The sequence below is a fragment of the Trachemys scripta genome, chromosome 10 (genome assembly GCF_013100865.1).
Source record: "Trachemys scripta elegans isolate TJP31775 chromosome 10, CAS_Tse_1.0, whole genome shotgun sequence".
NCBI classification, from domain to species: Eukaryota; Metazoa; Chordata; order Testudines; family Emydidae; genus Trachemys; species Trachemys scripta.
Genome location: NC_048307.1, coordinates 6,975,555 through 6,989,132, shown reverse-complemented (window position 1 = coordinate 6,989,132; position 13,578 = coordinate 6,975,555). Strand labels below are relative to the sequence as shown.

Sequence of the window (13,578 nt, the reverse complement as noted above, 5' to 3'; positions counted from 1 at the left end):
ACGCGGCTGGGGTGGTGGTGTTGGGGGCCGGATGTAGGGTTAGCAGTGCCAAGGGCACGTCTCATTGACAAAACGGGGGCCAAAGTGACATGCCCAAGGCCACCCTGTGAGCCGGTGGCGGGGTCCGGGAATGGAAGCTGCAGTTTCTGAGTCTCAGCCCTGGGCTTTACCCACTAGATCCTGCTTCTTCTTAGCACAGGGAGTAAGGCATGGGTGTCCCGTATGGGCATTGCGATAAGTGCGCCCAACCCTGGCTGGGGTCACAGTGGGAGGGGGCTGTAAAAGGAGGCGGTTGCTGGTAGCCCAGTGCCTTTCAGTTCTGTGCCACGCGGCCTGCAGTGCACTGGGCAGCTCCAGTGACACTGTTCCCCAGCCTGGATCCCATTGCTCCAAAGGCCGTTTGGTGAGATGTCTGGCCTGCAGCTGTCTCATTGAACAAAGGGAGACAATGCACCGAGACGGGACCTCATCCATTGTCTGGCTTGTTTGCTCTCAAGCAAACACACTTCCTGCTCTTTACCCACTCCCTTTCCTGGTTACCCTCCCAGCTTCCTTTGAGAGAAGAGCCGGCTGCTGGGCCAGAGAGCCGATAACGCGCTGCATTGAGGTGTGTCTCTGGCCTCACGCAATGTGTGTCCAACTGCCCTCGGCTGGCTGGAATCTCCAGCCTGCTCAAGTGTGTGTAATCACATCGCCCTCTAGAGGCTGGAATTGTGAGAGCCTATAAGCCTTAATATCACCACACAGACTGCGCATTTGGCCGCTTAAGACACATCCGGCCGGGGTGGCACCAACCACTTTGTTCCTGGAATAGCATTTGTCACAGCTGAGCAGATATAAGCTCTTGGCAAACGTGCTGCTTGACGCTTTGTCACAAAGAGTGAGGCGAAAGAGCCCTGTCCAGAGAGGAGAATCCCCTTGGAGATCCGGCTTGAGTTGCTGGTAGCAGGAGGTTTGCAAGCAGATGAGTTGCACAAAAGCATTTCAATAACATCAGGAATGCGATGCGCTAGCCATGCTGTCTCGTATGCAAGAGATTCCGCCTCCTCACTGCCTTCTTCTCCCCCAGACCTCTCCCCAGACAGTGACGCTCCCTGCACCTAGCCTCTGACTCAGCAAAGCTCTTAAGGAAATGTGTAGCTTTAGGTCCCGCCGAAGTCAGTGGCCTGGAGTTGAGCGTGTGTTTGAGTGCTTTGCTGACTCGAAGCGCCGAGGATGCTGCATTGTCCCCACGCAGCCACCAGCCCTGTCTTCCTCGCTCCTGCTTCACTCACGAGTTGTCTGGTCCCCACTGCCCGATCCCCCTTTGGCTCGAACAGGCGATTAAAGCCCCCCCGCCGCCTTTCCCCTTGCACAGGAGCCCGCTGTCTTCGAGGCGGACATTGTCAGCAGCCAGCTCCGGTACTCTGGAATCCTCGAGACCATCCGCATCCGCAAAGAGGGCTTCCCGGTTCGCATCCCCTTCCAGATCTTCATCGACAGGTGCTGCTGCCTGGAGTTGCAGATTCCAGACTGAGAAGCTTTGGGATGGGGGTGGGAAGGGGCATTTCCCAAGAGTGAGCTCGAGCAGACGGAGTGGTGGGAAGGGAGGGCAAGGTAGATTCCACACAGGGGGAACGCACTGTAGAGAGCAATCCAGTTTCCACCCCCCCGCCTGCAGACGGCTCCTAACAGGTCTCCTCCCTCTCTAATTTAAATGAGTACCAGGGAGCATGTCTCCCGGATTTCTGTTCTGGGCCCTGTTCTTGGCTCTGATGTGGGTGGAATTACTCAAGAGGGTTTGACTTGACTTGAGTCTCTGGGTCTCATGCATTAACTGTGCTTCCGGGGCTCTCTAGGTACAGGTGCCTCATAGACATCCGGCCTGGCATCACCCCCGATGGTGTGAGCTGCGTGGAGGTGCTGAAGAAGCTATGTGCTGTGAGTCCCACCATGTACTGCATTGGAGTCAGCAAGGTACGGCTGTTGCCTTTCCCGTTGACCATGGCCAAGAGTGTCTGAGTAGCCTGGACCGGGGAAGGGAAATCAAGGGCAGGGTGCTGTATGGATTCTGCCCATGGTGAGGGCTTATGGCTGGCTGGGAATGGGATGATGTCTCAGCCTGGGGGAACCCGGCACCATTTTGTATCCTGTGGGCCACACGGTCTGTTTGCAGGGACTGGCAGGGGACGCTACCTCTGAAGGTTCCCCTGCATGAACCAGCCACTCCAGGGAGGGGCTGAGGCGGCCGGGCGACATTTGTCAAGGTTGGTGGACTGTTAGGGTCAACGCCTGCAAACAGAGCAAAATCCCAAACCGTAATGACGGGCCTGAGGTCACATTTTCAGTTGCGCCCACACAGCGGGCACGTGCAGCCATGCCCACGGAACGGCGTGCCCTGCTTGCACGTGGCACTGCACTTGTGAATCAAGTAACTGCACTCACCAGTGGCCCCTGGTGTGCAGAGTTGGTTCTCCGCACGAACGCTTACCTGCTTGCCTGTGCCGTCCTGGCAACACCGTGCGCACTATTGCACGTGCACTTTTAGCACGTGCACGCTATGGAAATTAAACTCTAACCCTCACGATATTTCCTGGGGCTGTCCTGTCTGTCTGTCTGCGTCCATCTGTTGTCTTGTGTCTTCAGCTTAGATTGGAAGCTCTTTGGGGCAGGGGCTGTGTGTGGTTCTGTGTTGATACAGTGGGGTCTTGGTCTCTGACTGGAACTCCTACATGCTACCGCCATACAAATAATAATAATGCTCATTATAATAATAATCCAGCCCAGACTGTGCAACACTCGTTTGTAGGAATCTCATCAGTTCTTGCCTGCCAGAGGCCTCCTGGAAGAAGGGTGCTAAACCACGCCAGAAGTCAGTATCGCCAACCCCAGAAGTTCAAAAAGCATGAGTCAGACCCCCCAACTATCATGTGATTGGCCCCAATATTATGAGATTTAAAAAAAATATTATATTATGTTTTTGATTTGGCTTTGATTTTTGAATTCCCTATGTGTGTGGGGCAGTTACTGTGTGTGATCTCCCCCTCCCCGCCCATGGTGTGTGTGGGGGAGTTACTGTGTGTGATCTCCCCCTACTCCCCACCTCCGGGTGCTGGTGGGTCAGTTACAATGTGTGATCTCCCCCTATCCCCTCCAGGGTGCTGGTGGGTCAGTTACAATGTGTGATCTCCCCCTATCCCCTCCAGGGTGCATGTGGGCAGTTACAGTGTGTGATTGGCCCCTGCCCCCTCCCCGGGGTGCGTGTGGGGCAGTTACAGTGTGTGATCTCCCCCACCCCCGGGGTGCGTGTGGGGCAGTTACAGTGTGTGATCTCCCCCTGCTCCCCCCCCCGGGGTGCGTGTGGGGCAGTTACAGTGTGTGATATCCCCCTTCTCCCCGCCCCGGGGTATTTGGGACAATTCGTGTACCCAGTAAAGTGGTTTTGGCTCTGCTACAGAAGCTCTTGCTGTTGCTTGATGGTGCAGAACTTCCAGCTTCTCCCCAACCCCAAATTCTAATGAATGAATTCTCTGTTCCTCCCCCAGCCCCACATCAACTCTGCCCCCACAACCCGCAGCCTCACGTGCAGGTGCAGGGACTCCTCACCATCCCGCTTTTCAGCCCTGGTGTAGCAAGGATCGAGAGGGCCGGGGGGGAAGGGGAAGAGCAGGGAGCAAACGGACCCAGTGCTCATAGGAGGGAGGGGCAGGAGGAAGCAAAAAGAACCCAACAGCTCAGCCCTACCCAAAAAACTCCTCTTTGTTCATGGGCCAGAGCAACGGGGGAGTTCTGCCTGCATCTGCGGGAGCTGCGATTGGCTGCCCTTCCCCAGGAGGTGGGGCAGTGGGGAAGGCAGCCAATCAGGGGATGTGTGTCCTCCCAGGCAGGGCTGAAATTGGCAAGAGAGCGGGAGCATCTTGTGTCATCGCCAGACATGCTCCAATCCCGGCTGAAATCCTTGCGTGGAAACGGGCCTGAGGTCCCTCAGGTGCTGACGGCACCGCGAATGAGCTGTCATTGCTGGCGTTCGTTATTCCTGGTTCTTTGGAAGCACCCAGAGGGCTCAGTCGGGCTCAGAGCCCCATTGTGCTGTGAGCTGAACAAAGCAGTGGGCTCCCCCCTCCCCAGATCATTCATGCGTTACACAGACCAAGTCTGCTGCCGTCTCCAGTGCTGGGCGGGGGGGTTATTGTCTCTGCTGCCTCCAGGGTGGTCCTGGAATCCCCAAACATTCCCCTGTTTCAGGTGGGTTTCCTGTGGGAGCCATTTGCTATGGCTGAGCCCAGAAACCGCAGACTTTGTGTTGTGTGCAGTGCTTTTTTTAGAGTGTCTGCATATCTCTGGGGATTCAGTCCCTGGGTCTTTGTCCCCGTGTCTTATAGCACTATAGTCCCCTAGAAACACCCCGCCTGTGGGGCCCAGTGGTTTATCCCCGGGTGGTGCTAGGGCCCGTATCATCGGTGTGTGATGGTCTGTCGGCTCTGATCACGATGGGGAAATTCAGACGTGCCCTTTGCTGTAGTGTCCACGGCCTCTTTGATAGCCAGACATGTTGGGAGTTGGAAACAGACGTTGTCATAGCAAGGGTGATTACAGCTGGCATTAAAGGGACACGGGCTGGCAGCGGGCACTGCTGGCACCCTGCATGGTAACTGTACTCTTGGCCTGCAATCCTGCTGCCAAACTGGCCCCCTGGTGCCCTGATTACACGAGGGGGGGTCAGAACTTGGGCCCCCAGGCTGCTGTGGAAGCAGTGCACACTCGCCTGGGGGATGCACCCTCTCTCCCATAGCCGCGCTCTCAAGGAGCGGCGCTAAGGGGCTGAGTGGCCAGCTCTCCTCGCCCACAGGGAGGGTCACTGGCGGGCAAAACTTTCGAAGGCGAGGGGAGCCCCTGGTGTGCCAAGGAGAGCCCTAGCTGGGTGACCTCAGCTAAGCACAGCCAGGGAGCTGGGCTTGCTGGGCTCATGGGTGGGGGGTCCACTAGGCCACATTCTCCTCCCGCACCGACCTGCCGCGGGATGGAAACTGACGAGCGCCTCCCTGGCTCGAACACCTGCATCTCGGATGCCCTGGGCCACCCCTGTGGTGCCCGACCGTACAGCCATGTGTCCCTGTGTTATCAACCCCTTGGCTTCCAGACTCGGTTGTCTTGCTATGCAGCCCCGCCGCAGAGTGGGATAACGAGATGTCCTGTGGCCATCTGCATGCAGCTCACGCAGGGCAGAGGGTTAAGCCAAACCCTTCCCAACCCTACTTTGCTAATTCGCACAGAGCCTGCCCCAGACCCCGCTGAAATCAACCAGAGTCTTTCCATTCCCTCCCACAAGCTTTGGGCCAGGCCCCTGGCGCGAGGAGCCGAGTTCCCCTGGAGGTCAGTGGGAGCTGCTGGGGCAGGAGCAGGATCAGCCCCACCCTGGCTGGTGTCCTTTGGGCAGGTGGGTGAGCTGGTTAGAAGCTGCCTCCCGCAGCGGTGGGCGCTGATACCTTTTGTCTCTCTCCCTGCTGCCAGCTGTTCATGAAGGAGCACCTGTACCAGCTGCTGGAGAGCAAGCGGGACCGTGCCCTGCACCGGGCAGCGCTCACCCTGCAGCACTACGCCCGCGCCTTCTTCATCAAGAAACGCTTCCGCTCGCTGCGCCGCAAGATCGTCCTCCTCCAAAGCCAGTCCCGGGGCTACCTGGCCAGGTGCTGGGGGGCGGGGCACCGCCGGGGTGCCGCTCTGCCCTGCCGCGCAGGGGCCCAGCCAGCCGCTCACTCTCCTGCTTGGGAAGGGCCGCGGGGACGAGCTACTGGGGGACAAGGCTGGGCCAAAGCCCACAGCAAGGCCCCAAGACTATCGGGGCGCCCCTGGGCTGAGTTTCAAGTGGCCCTACGCCGAGCTTTGGGATCAGGCAGGATCCAGGCAAAGCCAAACCGTTTCAATGGGCAGAGCATAGACTATTGGGGGCACGTTCCAAAACGAAACACGGGGGGGGCGGGGAGAATCTGCCCCCGTTCCCCTAGTGTCAGGGCCTATGGAGCAGGCATGACCTTTCACCCCACGGCAACCCCCACTCCCGAGGACCTGATCCAAAGGCAAGATTCCCATCAACATCAGTGGGGTTTGGCTCGGGCCCTCAGCCTACATGTTCCATGTATGTAGAATCCTCGGGGTAGAGTCCAAACCAGCGGGGCACCTGCAAGCGAGCCAGGCTGCCGACCGTCATTAGAGGATGGGCTGAAAATCTCTGTTCTCTCCCTAACCATTCCAGCCAGAAGTTGGGGAGGGGAGGAGAGGACAGGGAGCTGGACTGGGAGCATCGGGCAGCAGACCGGGGACAGGCTGATTCGGTGCCATGGGAGCACTCCGGTGTCACGCACTTATGGCCAGTGCTGGTCAGGCAGAGCCCAGAGTCCCTTCCCTGTGCCTGACGTCCCACCTTCCCAACGCTGAGCTTCTTGGGCAGTGCCAGGGGTCTTCCCCCTGGGCTGGGATCCGTGTACGGGGCCCGGCATAGAGACTTCCACCTCCCCCACTAACCACGGGGTTGCTGTCCCCTGCAGGCAGAGGTACAAGCGGCTGAGGAAGAGTCTGATCAAATTCAGGTCCCTGGTGCACATGTACGTGAATCGCAGGAGGTACCTCAAGGTGAGAGCAAGCGGCTGGTGCGGCGGAATGGCAGGGGAGGGGAGGGGGTCGTGCAATGTGCCGTGGGCCTGTATCGCAGGGAGCTCCGTTGGTCAGGACTAAGGGGCAACAGCAGAACTGTGGGGGGCTCAGGGGTGGAACAGCAGGTCAGGGTTGAGGGGAACTGGCAGAAGCTTGCACTGTCTGTACTTGTCTCTAGCTTGTTCCGTAGCACCAAAGTCACCCAGAAAATCCAGTGTGTTTAGTGTAGGGGTGTCGTTACCAGTCGCCCAGGCAGAAGTAAGGACATAAGAACGGCCAAGCTGGGTCAGACCAATGGTCCGTCTAGCCCAGGATCCCGTCTTCCGATGGTGGCCGGCGCCAGATGCCCCAGAGGGAGTGTGAGAACAGGGCAATTTATCGAGTGATCCATCCCCTGTCGTGTCCTGGCTCCTGCGCTGTGTGGCGATGGTGCAGTCAAACGGTCTGGATGCTATGGGCCTGTGCCACACAGGGCTGGTGTTAGTGACAGTCGCTTTGCACAGGGCCAGCGACGCTGTGTCATTGTGCACAGCGGGTGTGACTCTGACCAGACGTGTGGGAGACACCGACATTGACCCAATTCACCCAAACCTGACTAGAGTGAAAAAGTGTGTCTGCTCCCTGCCCCGCCAACACAGGGGCATGGACTGGCTGTCCCATGGGCCAGGAACTGGTCTGCCTAAGAGGAGTGAGATCCCGATGCTGGCACGTGCCCAGAAGCCCCTGGAGGGATGTGAGATTGCAGAGGGAATGGCGTTCAGATCTTGGACTCCGGGAGCCCAGTCCCATGGCCAGGGCAGGATCCGGTGGGCCCGAGCCAACTGCTGGAACTCAGAGCATCCTGGATGCTCCTGGTCCGCTGTCAGGGGCGTCTGATCTTCTTCCCTGTGGTGCTGGCTGGGGTGTGTGTTCCCCTGCTGGCTGGGGACTCGGGAAGCTCTGGGTAGCCTGCAGTGGGGGCACAGAGCCAGCTGTGCCTGACCCCCATGCCTAAGGGAAGGATGGAGGGCTGGGAGCTGCCGAGCATATGAGACGCTCCCCCAGGGTGAGAAGCCCCCAGTGGCCACTTGCCTTGCCAGTGCCAATGCCCAGCCCTGCCCCTGGCTCCCTCCTCACCATCTGGCCCCCAGTGCTCCCAGTTCAGAGCAGAGACTCTCTGGCGGCTGTGCTGGGGGCAGGGATCCGGGCCAGGCACCCGAGTGCCGGCGCAGGAGGATGGGTTAAGCCCTGGCTTAGCCAGCTCTGTAGGCAAACAAACAGAGCAGCCTCAAAGCGGCGAGTCCCGCCCCGGCCAGCTGTGCAGGGACTGGCACATCCCCTGCCCCAGGCCCGGCAGCAGTAGCAGCACTGGGCCCCCGGGAGCCAGTCGGGGCCCATGAAGAGCGTCCGGTTCCAGCTGGATGGCGAGGACGCAGTGAGTAACCAGCCACAGCGTCCAGCCCAGCCTAGCAGGGCAACGGGACGAGCCCAGGGGAGGTAGGGGCAGCCTCTGTGCATGTGCAGGAGGGATCCTGGTGCCCACTCCCAGGGGGCACCGGGCTGTCTTCTGATACCGATGGACCCCTTGGCTGGTCTCCTGCTGCCTTTCGCCAGGGTGGATCCGAGCGCTCAGGAGAGGGAGAGGATAGAGCCAGGTGTGGTGCAGGCAGGGGCTGGGCACCCTTCCCGCACCCAGCTCTGCTGATGCCCACTCCCAATACAACCTGCCCCCCCTGCTATCCCAACGCTGGGCTCCCCCTCACCGCTCTGCCGAGGGGGTGCTGGCAACAGGGGAGCCCCTCCAGGTCATGCGTGTCCATGTGCTGTCAGGCCACCAGCCCAGCCTGCTGTACCTCGCGGTACAGAACTCTGATCCCGCTGGTTTGGCTTCATTCCCGCGTCATCCTCCCGCGCCCCTCCCATCCCGGCCAGATTCCTAGCGGGCAAGCGACCCGGCCCAGGCAACCGGAGCCATTCGCACAGCAGCCGGCTGGGTGTGTGTCGCTGCTGCTCTCCACGTGCCAATGTGCTCTGGTTTCAGAGGAAGGAGGAGGCTCGCAGGCGGGCGGAAGAGGAGAAGAAAAAGGCTGAGCAGGTAATGCCGGGTGGGCTCAAGTGCGCGCATGCTGGTGCGTGGACGTGTGAAGTGTGTGTGTAGCACATGCCGTGGCGGGTGCATGAGTGCACTGGTGTGTGGGTGTGATGGATGCATGCTGATGCGGGTAGAGGGCACACGTTGGACGTCTGTGGAGGATGCATGCCAGTGCCACTCAGTGTGTGTGTGTGTGTGTGTGTGTGTGTGTCCCTGCTGGGCTGTGTGGTGGGTGAGGTGTGCGTGGGCTGGGGGTGGGGTTACGGTAGCTGCCCACTGGAACAGTTCTGGGTCACGTTCTGCTGTTGCCCACGTCAGCTGGACTCACCCTCATCCCTATGCTTGGCTGGGATGGTGGAAGAGCTCAGGGCCCGGCTGAGCGAAGCAGGTGGCCGTCTCTCCATCTCTGGGCCCTGCTGCGGCTGGGTTCTGGGAGCCCAACCTGCGCTTCCCCCGCACAGGGGATTGGACCTGGAGAGGTGACGCGGGGGGAGCCTGTTAGATCCTCCAGTGCTCCCGCTCAGCGCTGGAGGAGAGCATGGACGGCGACGGGTGTCTCTGTGCTCTGCTCTCAGGAGCTGACCAAGAGGGAGGTGGTGGATGTAACGCACCTGGAAGTCCCCGCTGAGTTGGCGGGGCTGCTGGAGCTGGCGGCAGGTAAGCGCTCATTTCCCACACAGGGCTGGGTTGGAGCAGCTGGGAACGGTCCACAGGGGATCCAAGCCACTAGCAAAGTCACCTTCACCACCACCGGCCTCCTGTCTCTGTCCCATAGAGACACCCTGATCCCATAGGGGTGTTCACCCAAGACTGCCCTGCTCAGCGTCTGCCTGCTCTTGTGCAGCTCAGATGCCAGACTCCACCCCAGAGGTGGTTGCCCTGCAGTGGTAGGTGAGGAGCTCCCTAAATCTAAGGGGGGGTCAAATTCTAGCCAACTACTGCACCCCTAGCACCCCATGGGAGTCACGAGGGTGCAGTGGAGAAAAAGGACCTGTCCCCCAGCCTGTTAAATGCCTTGGGACCCTCAGGGAGAAAAACCAGCTAGAGATGGAAGCTGTTATCATGACCAAGTTGGCAATTAGAGGGACCTCTTCCCAGAGAGGAGGCAGCAGGGCAGGGGGCCAACCACACTCGATCCTAGGCAGAGCTGTCTAGTGGTTAGAGCACGGGACGGGGTTCAGGATGCCTGAGTTCTATTCCCAGTTCTGTCACTGGCCTCTGGGTCTCAGTTTCCCCCTGGAATACTGTGAGGTTTAGTTGGGCCACGTTGGTCTAGGCGTCTCCAGAGAGAGTCAGCGAGTGCTGTCTCTGCCCTGCCCCCAGAAGGAGCTCAGCCCAGCCTCCTGGCTGCACCAATGTGGGTTTGATTCTGCCCTGCCCTGGAGCCGAAGGATCCCAGGCTGACACCCCCCAGGGAGCTTCTGTTTGTTGCCCACCTTTATTCCCTAAGCCAGTGGCAGGGGCTGGAGCCTCTCCTCCTCCCGACCCCACTGACTCCTGGTGCCTCTGTTCTCCCCCAGCTCACAAGCCGGTGAATGCTCAGTGCGTCGTTCTGGTCCCTGCGCCCAAACTGCAAACGGACTCCCGGCTCACCCTGCCACTCGACATCAACAACTACCCCATGGCCAAGTATGTGCGGGTCCACTTCCAGGTAAGGGCGGCACCAAGCAGCCCCCTGAGCCACTCCGCGCCCTCGAAAGAACGGGCAGTGTAAGAAGGGAGGGACACTCAGTAGTTAGCTGGGACCGGACGCCAGGACACCTGGGTTCTATTCCTGTCTCTGGGAGGGAGTCAATCCTCTGGGAGTTAGAGAGTGTGCTGGGAGTTCAAACTCCAGGGCTCTCCTCCAGCTCAGGGAGGGAGTGTTACGTGGTTACAGCAGGGGCCTGGGAGTCAGGACTGCTGGAGTCTCTTCCCGCCTCTGCCACTGACTCGCCGAGTGACCTTGGGCGAGTTACTTACCCGTGCTTTCCCCAGCTGCAAAACGAGGCTGATGGTGCTTACTGACCTCCCAGGGAAGTTAGGAGGGGCCTGATCCTGTGACATGCTGAGCACCGGGTCAATGAGCCTAGAGGATGCTGAGGCTTGGATGCAAGGGGCTCCCTCCAGGCAGATTGTAGCGTCTGTGAATGGGCCTGAGCTTAAAGGGACTCGGTTGAGAAAAAATCAGACGACTGGAGAAAGGAAGCATGCTTCTCTGTGCCACTGGCTCCCCTTTGATCACCGAATCAACGTCCCTGACCTGTGCGTGCCATGTGCCTTCTGGGTTTCACTCAGCCCGGGCCAGGATCCGAGCTGGCTTTGTTCTAGTCCGGCGTGTCATTCGGGTCTCACACATGCAGCAGGATGCCACAATCCACGGGCAGACGTTTGCATTTTTGTCCGGAAGATCTTGTCATCATCAAATTCTCACTCACACGCTTCTCTTCCCAGGAGATTGTGCACAGCATCTGCTGGTGCCCAGGGGCTGGGTCCTGCTCTCCGTGCTGCTCCTGGAGTGATGGAGTCACTCTGCGTCTAGGGTGACCAGATGTCCTGATTTTATAGGGACAGTCCCGATATTTGGGGATGTTTCTTATATAGGTGCCTGTTACCCCCCCATACTTTGTCCCGATTTTTCATACTTGCTGTCTGGTCATTCTATCTGCGTCTGAGAGCAGAATACGGCCCCTCGCTCGGCATTTGGCCTGTGCCTGTCTCGTGGAAGTGGTGTGCGCCCGCGTGGGGCTGCTGTCTGACAGATCGTTCTGTATCTCTACAGCGGGATGCTGCCCTACCTCCCTCACTTCCCAGCTGAACGCGCCGGGCTCGGTGCTGGGGGATTTTGTAACGTTCCTTTAGTCACCAATGATCGTTCCAGCCAGGACCTTTCAATGGGCCTTGCCCATCGTTGGCCTTCATGGCTGCCCATAGCCTGAGCTTTGCCGAAGCCCCGCAGCGGAGTTCAATGCGCCTGTCCTCTGCCCCGCAGGAGCCGTTGTTCGGGATGCTCACCGCGCCACTGGCGTCCCCGCTGACCCAGCTGGAGGAGGAGCTGGTGCAGGAAGCGCTCAGTCTGTTCAAACTGGTAGGTTGGTGTTCACAGCATCTCCTGACCTCATCCCCAAGGCCTCTGGTTTGTCCAGAGCGTCTCCTTGCGGCCTGGGGATTGCAGAGGGAAGGGAGCAAGCCTCCGTCCAGCCAAGGGGTGGGAGGATTCATGGCTAATGGGCATAAGTCCATAAATCAGTTTGGGCTGGAGGCCTGGGATGCCCCCTCAGGTCCTGCCTCCAGCCCCTGATCCCTGGCCTGACTCTGCTGACCTGGCCATAGGCACATGCTCAGAGGGGCCTTTCAGCCGGGATGGAGAAAAAAAGACCACCAGGAGTTCACAGCATTGCTATGGGACCTCGTGGCTTCTCCAGCACCAGCCCAGCGCCCATGACGGGTGATGCTAAAGATCTTGACCCACCATCTCCAAAGGGGTGAAACCAGCCCACTCAGAGCCCAGGGTGGTGGGGCTGGGACAGGGAGCTCTTCAGGAGGAGGGCTAGCTCCTGCACCAGTGCTCTGCCAGCCCTGTCCCCTCTCAGGGATGGGGAGTGACACTGCACCAGGGCAGGCTGGGCACAAAGGCAGGCGCTGGGACCAGCAGCTGCAGCGCGGATGGCTCCATGGAGATGGGATGATGCCTCCCAGGAGAAAAATGTCCGGGGGCGCCCCTGGAAAGAGGGGGGAGGCCTGTCTGTGTTGGGGGAAGGGAAGGAGAGGTTTCTGACCGTTGCTCGGTATCCCACATCTCCTGGCCCCTCTCCCGGTGGTAGATTCTGCGCTTCATGGGCGACCCGCACCTCGGCGGCACCCCGGAGAGCCTGTTTGGGAACTACATCGTGCAGAAGGGGCTCTGGGCGCCGGGCCTGCGGGACGAGATCCTGGCTCAGATCGCTAACCAGGTGTGGCGCAACACCAACGTCAACAACGAGGAGCGGGGCTGGCTCCTCCTGGCCGCCTGCCTCAGTGGCTTTGCCCCCTCTGCCGGCCTGGAGAAACACCTGCTCAAGTAAGCACTGGGGCTGGGAAGAGGTCGTGAGGGAGCCCATAGGACAGGGCTGAACATCCCTCTGATGGTCCCAGTCTTGGGCTCTTTCTAGCCCCCTTAGCTGCCAGCGAACCCTATGGGAATCAAGGGCATCCGCACATACAGCTCCTCCGCAGGGCTCAAACCTGCAACCCTCCACCCCAAAACCTCTGGCTTGTACCCCTTGAGCTAAAGCAGGAACTCCTTTAGCTGTGCGGCAGCAGTAGGCTATTGTAATCCCTGGGCTGGCCTCTAGGGGGAGACATCAGCACTCACACTAAGCGCAGGGTATTCCATCAGCACCTGGAAAGGTTGGGGCTGTTGGATGCGCAGCCGGAGACATGCCCCTGCCTCGCGGCTCCATCAGGGCTTCCAGGTGACCCGGGGCGTTGCCTGGAGAGCGCGAGTCAGTGAAAGTCAAAGGAGGTTGGGTCCTGCTCCATTGTGCAGATGCGTGTCCTGCTGGCCCAGCCCCCTCCCACGGCGTCCATCCTTCCTGTGCAGGTTTGTTTCCGACTACGCCTTTGATGGCTACAAGCCGGTGTGCCAGCACAAGCTGATGCAGGCCATGCTGAGGTCCCAGCTTGGCCCTGAGGCGGCCCGGGCCTACCCACCGTCGCTGCTTGAGTGGACAGCCAACAGGCAGAGAGCAAGCATGGCCTTGGACGTCTACTGCTTCAACGGTGAGGGGCCTCTGGGACGAACCCAGGGGCCTTGGGTCAAGACTCAGCCTGGAGGAGTCAGGGGGATTGAGGGCGGCTGCAGGGAGAGGTGATGCCACTGCCCTGGTGGGCCAGACGCTGGTGGGCCTGGCTGGCAC

General features: G+C 59.8%; 1 protein-coding gene across 1 annotated transcript in view; it reads left to right on the top strand.

Annotated features, from left to right (window-relative positions):
* The window catches only part of MYO15A (myosin XVA), an 85,190-nt gene that overhangs the window by 26,933 nt on the left and 44,679 nt on the right, over positions 1-13,578 (top strand). Inside the window, exons 22-30 of the mRNA XM_034783623.1 lie at positions 1,358-1,482; positions 1,839-1,956; positions 5,491-5,666; positions 6,525-6,626; positions 9,234-9,358; positions 10,222-10,352; positions 11,673-11,768; positions 12,505-12,740; positions 13,263-13,441. Of these exons, the coding sequence (XP_034639514.1) occupies positions 1,358-1,482; positions 1,839-1,956; positions 5,491-5,666; positions 6,525-6,626; positions 9,234-9,358; positions 10,222-10,352; positions 11,673-11,768; positions 12,505-12,740; positions 13,263-13,441 (1,288 nt within the window). The remainder of the gene's footprint in view (positions 1-1,357; positions 1,483-1,838; positions 1,957-5,490; positions 5,667-6,524; positions 6,627-9,233; positions 9,359-10,221; positions 10,353-11,672; positions 11,769-12,504; positions 12,741-13,262; positions 13,442-13,578) is intronic.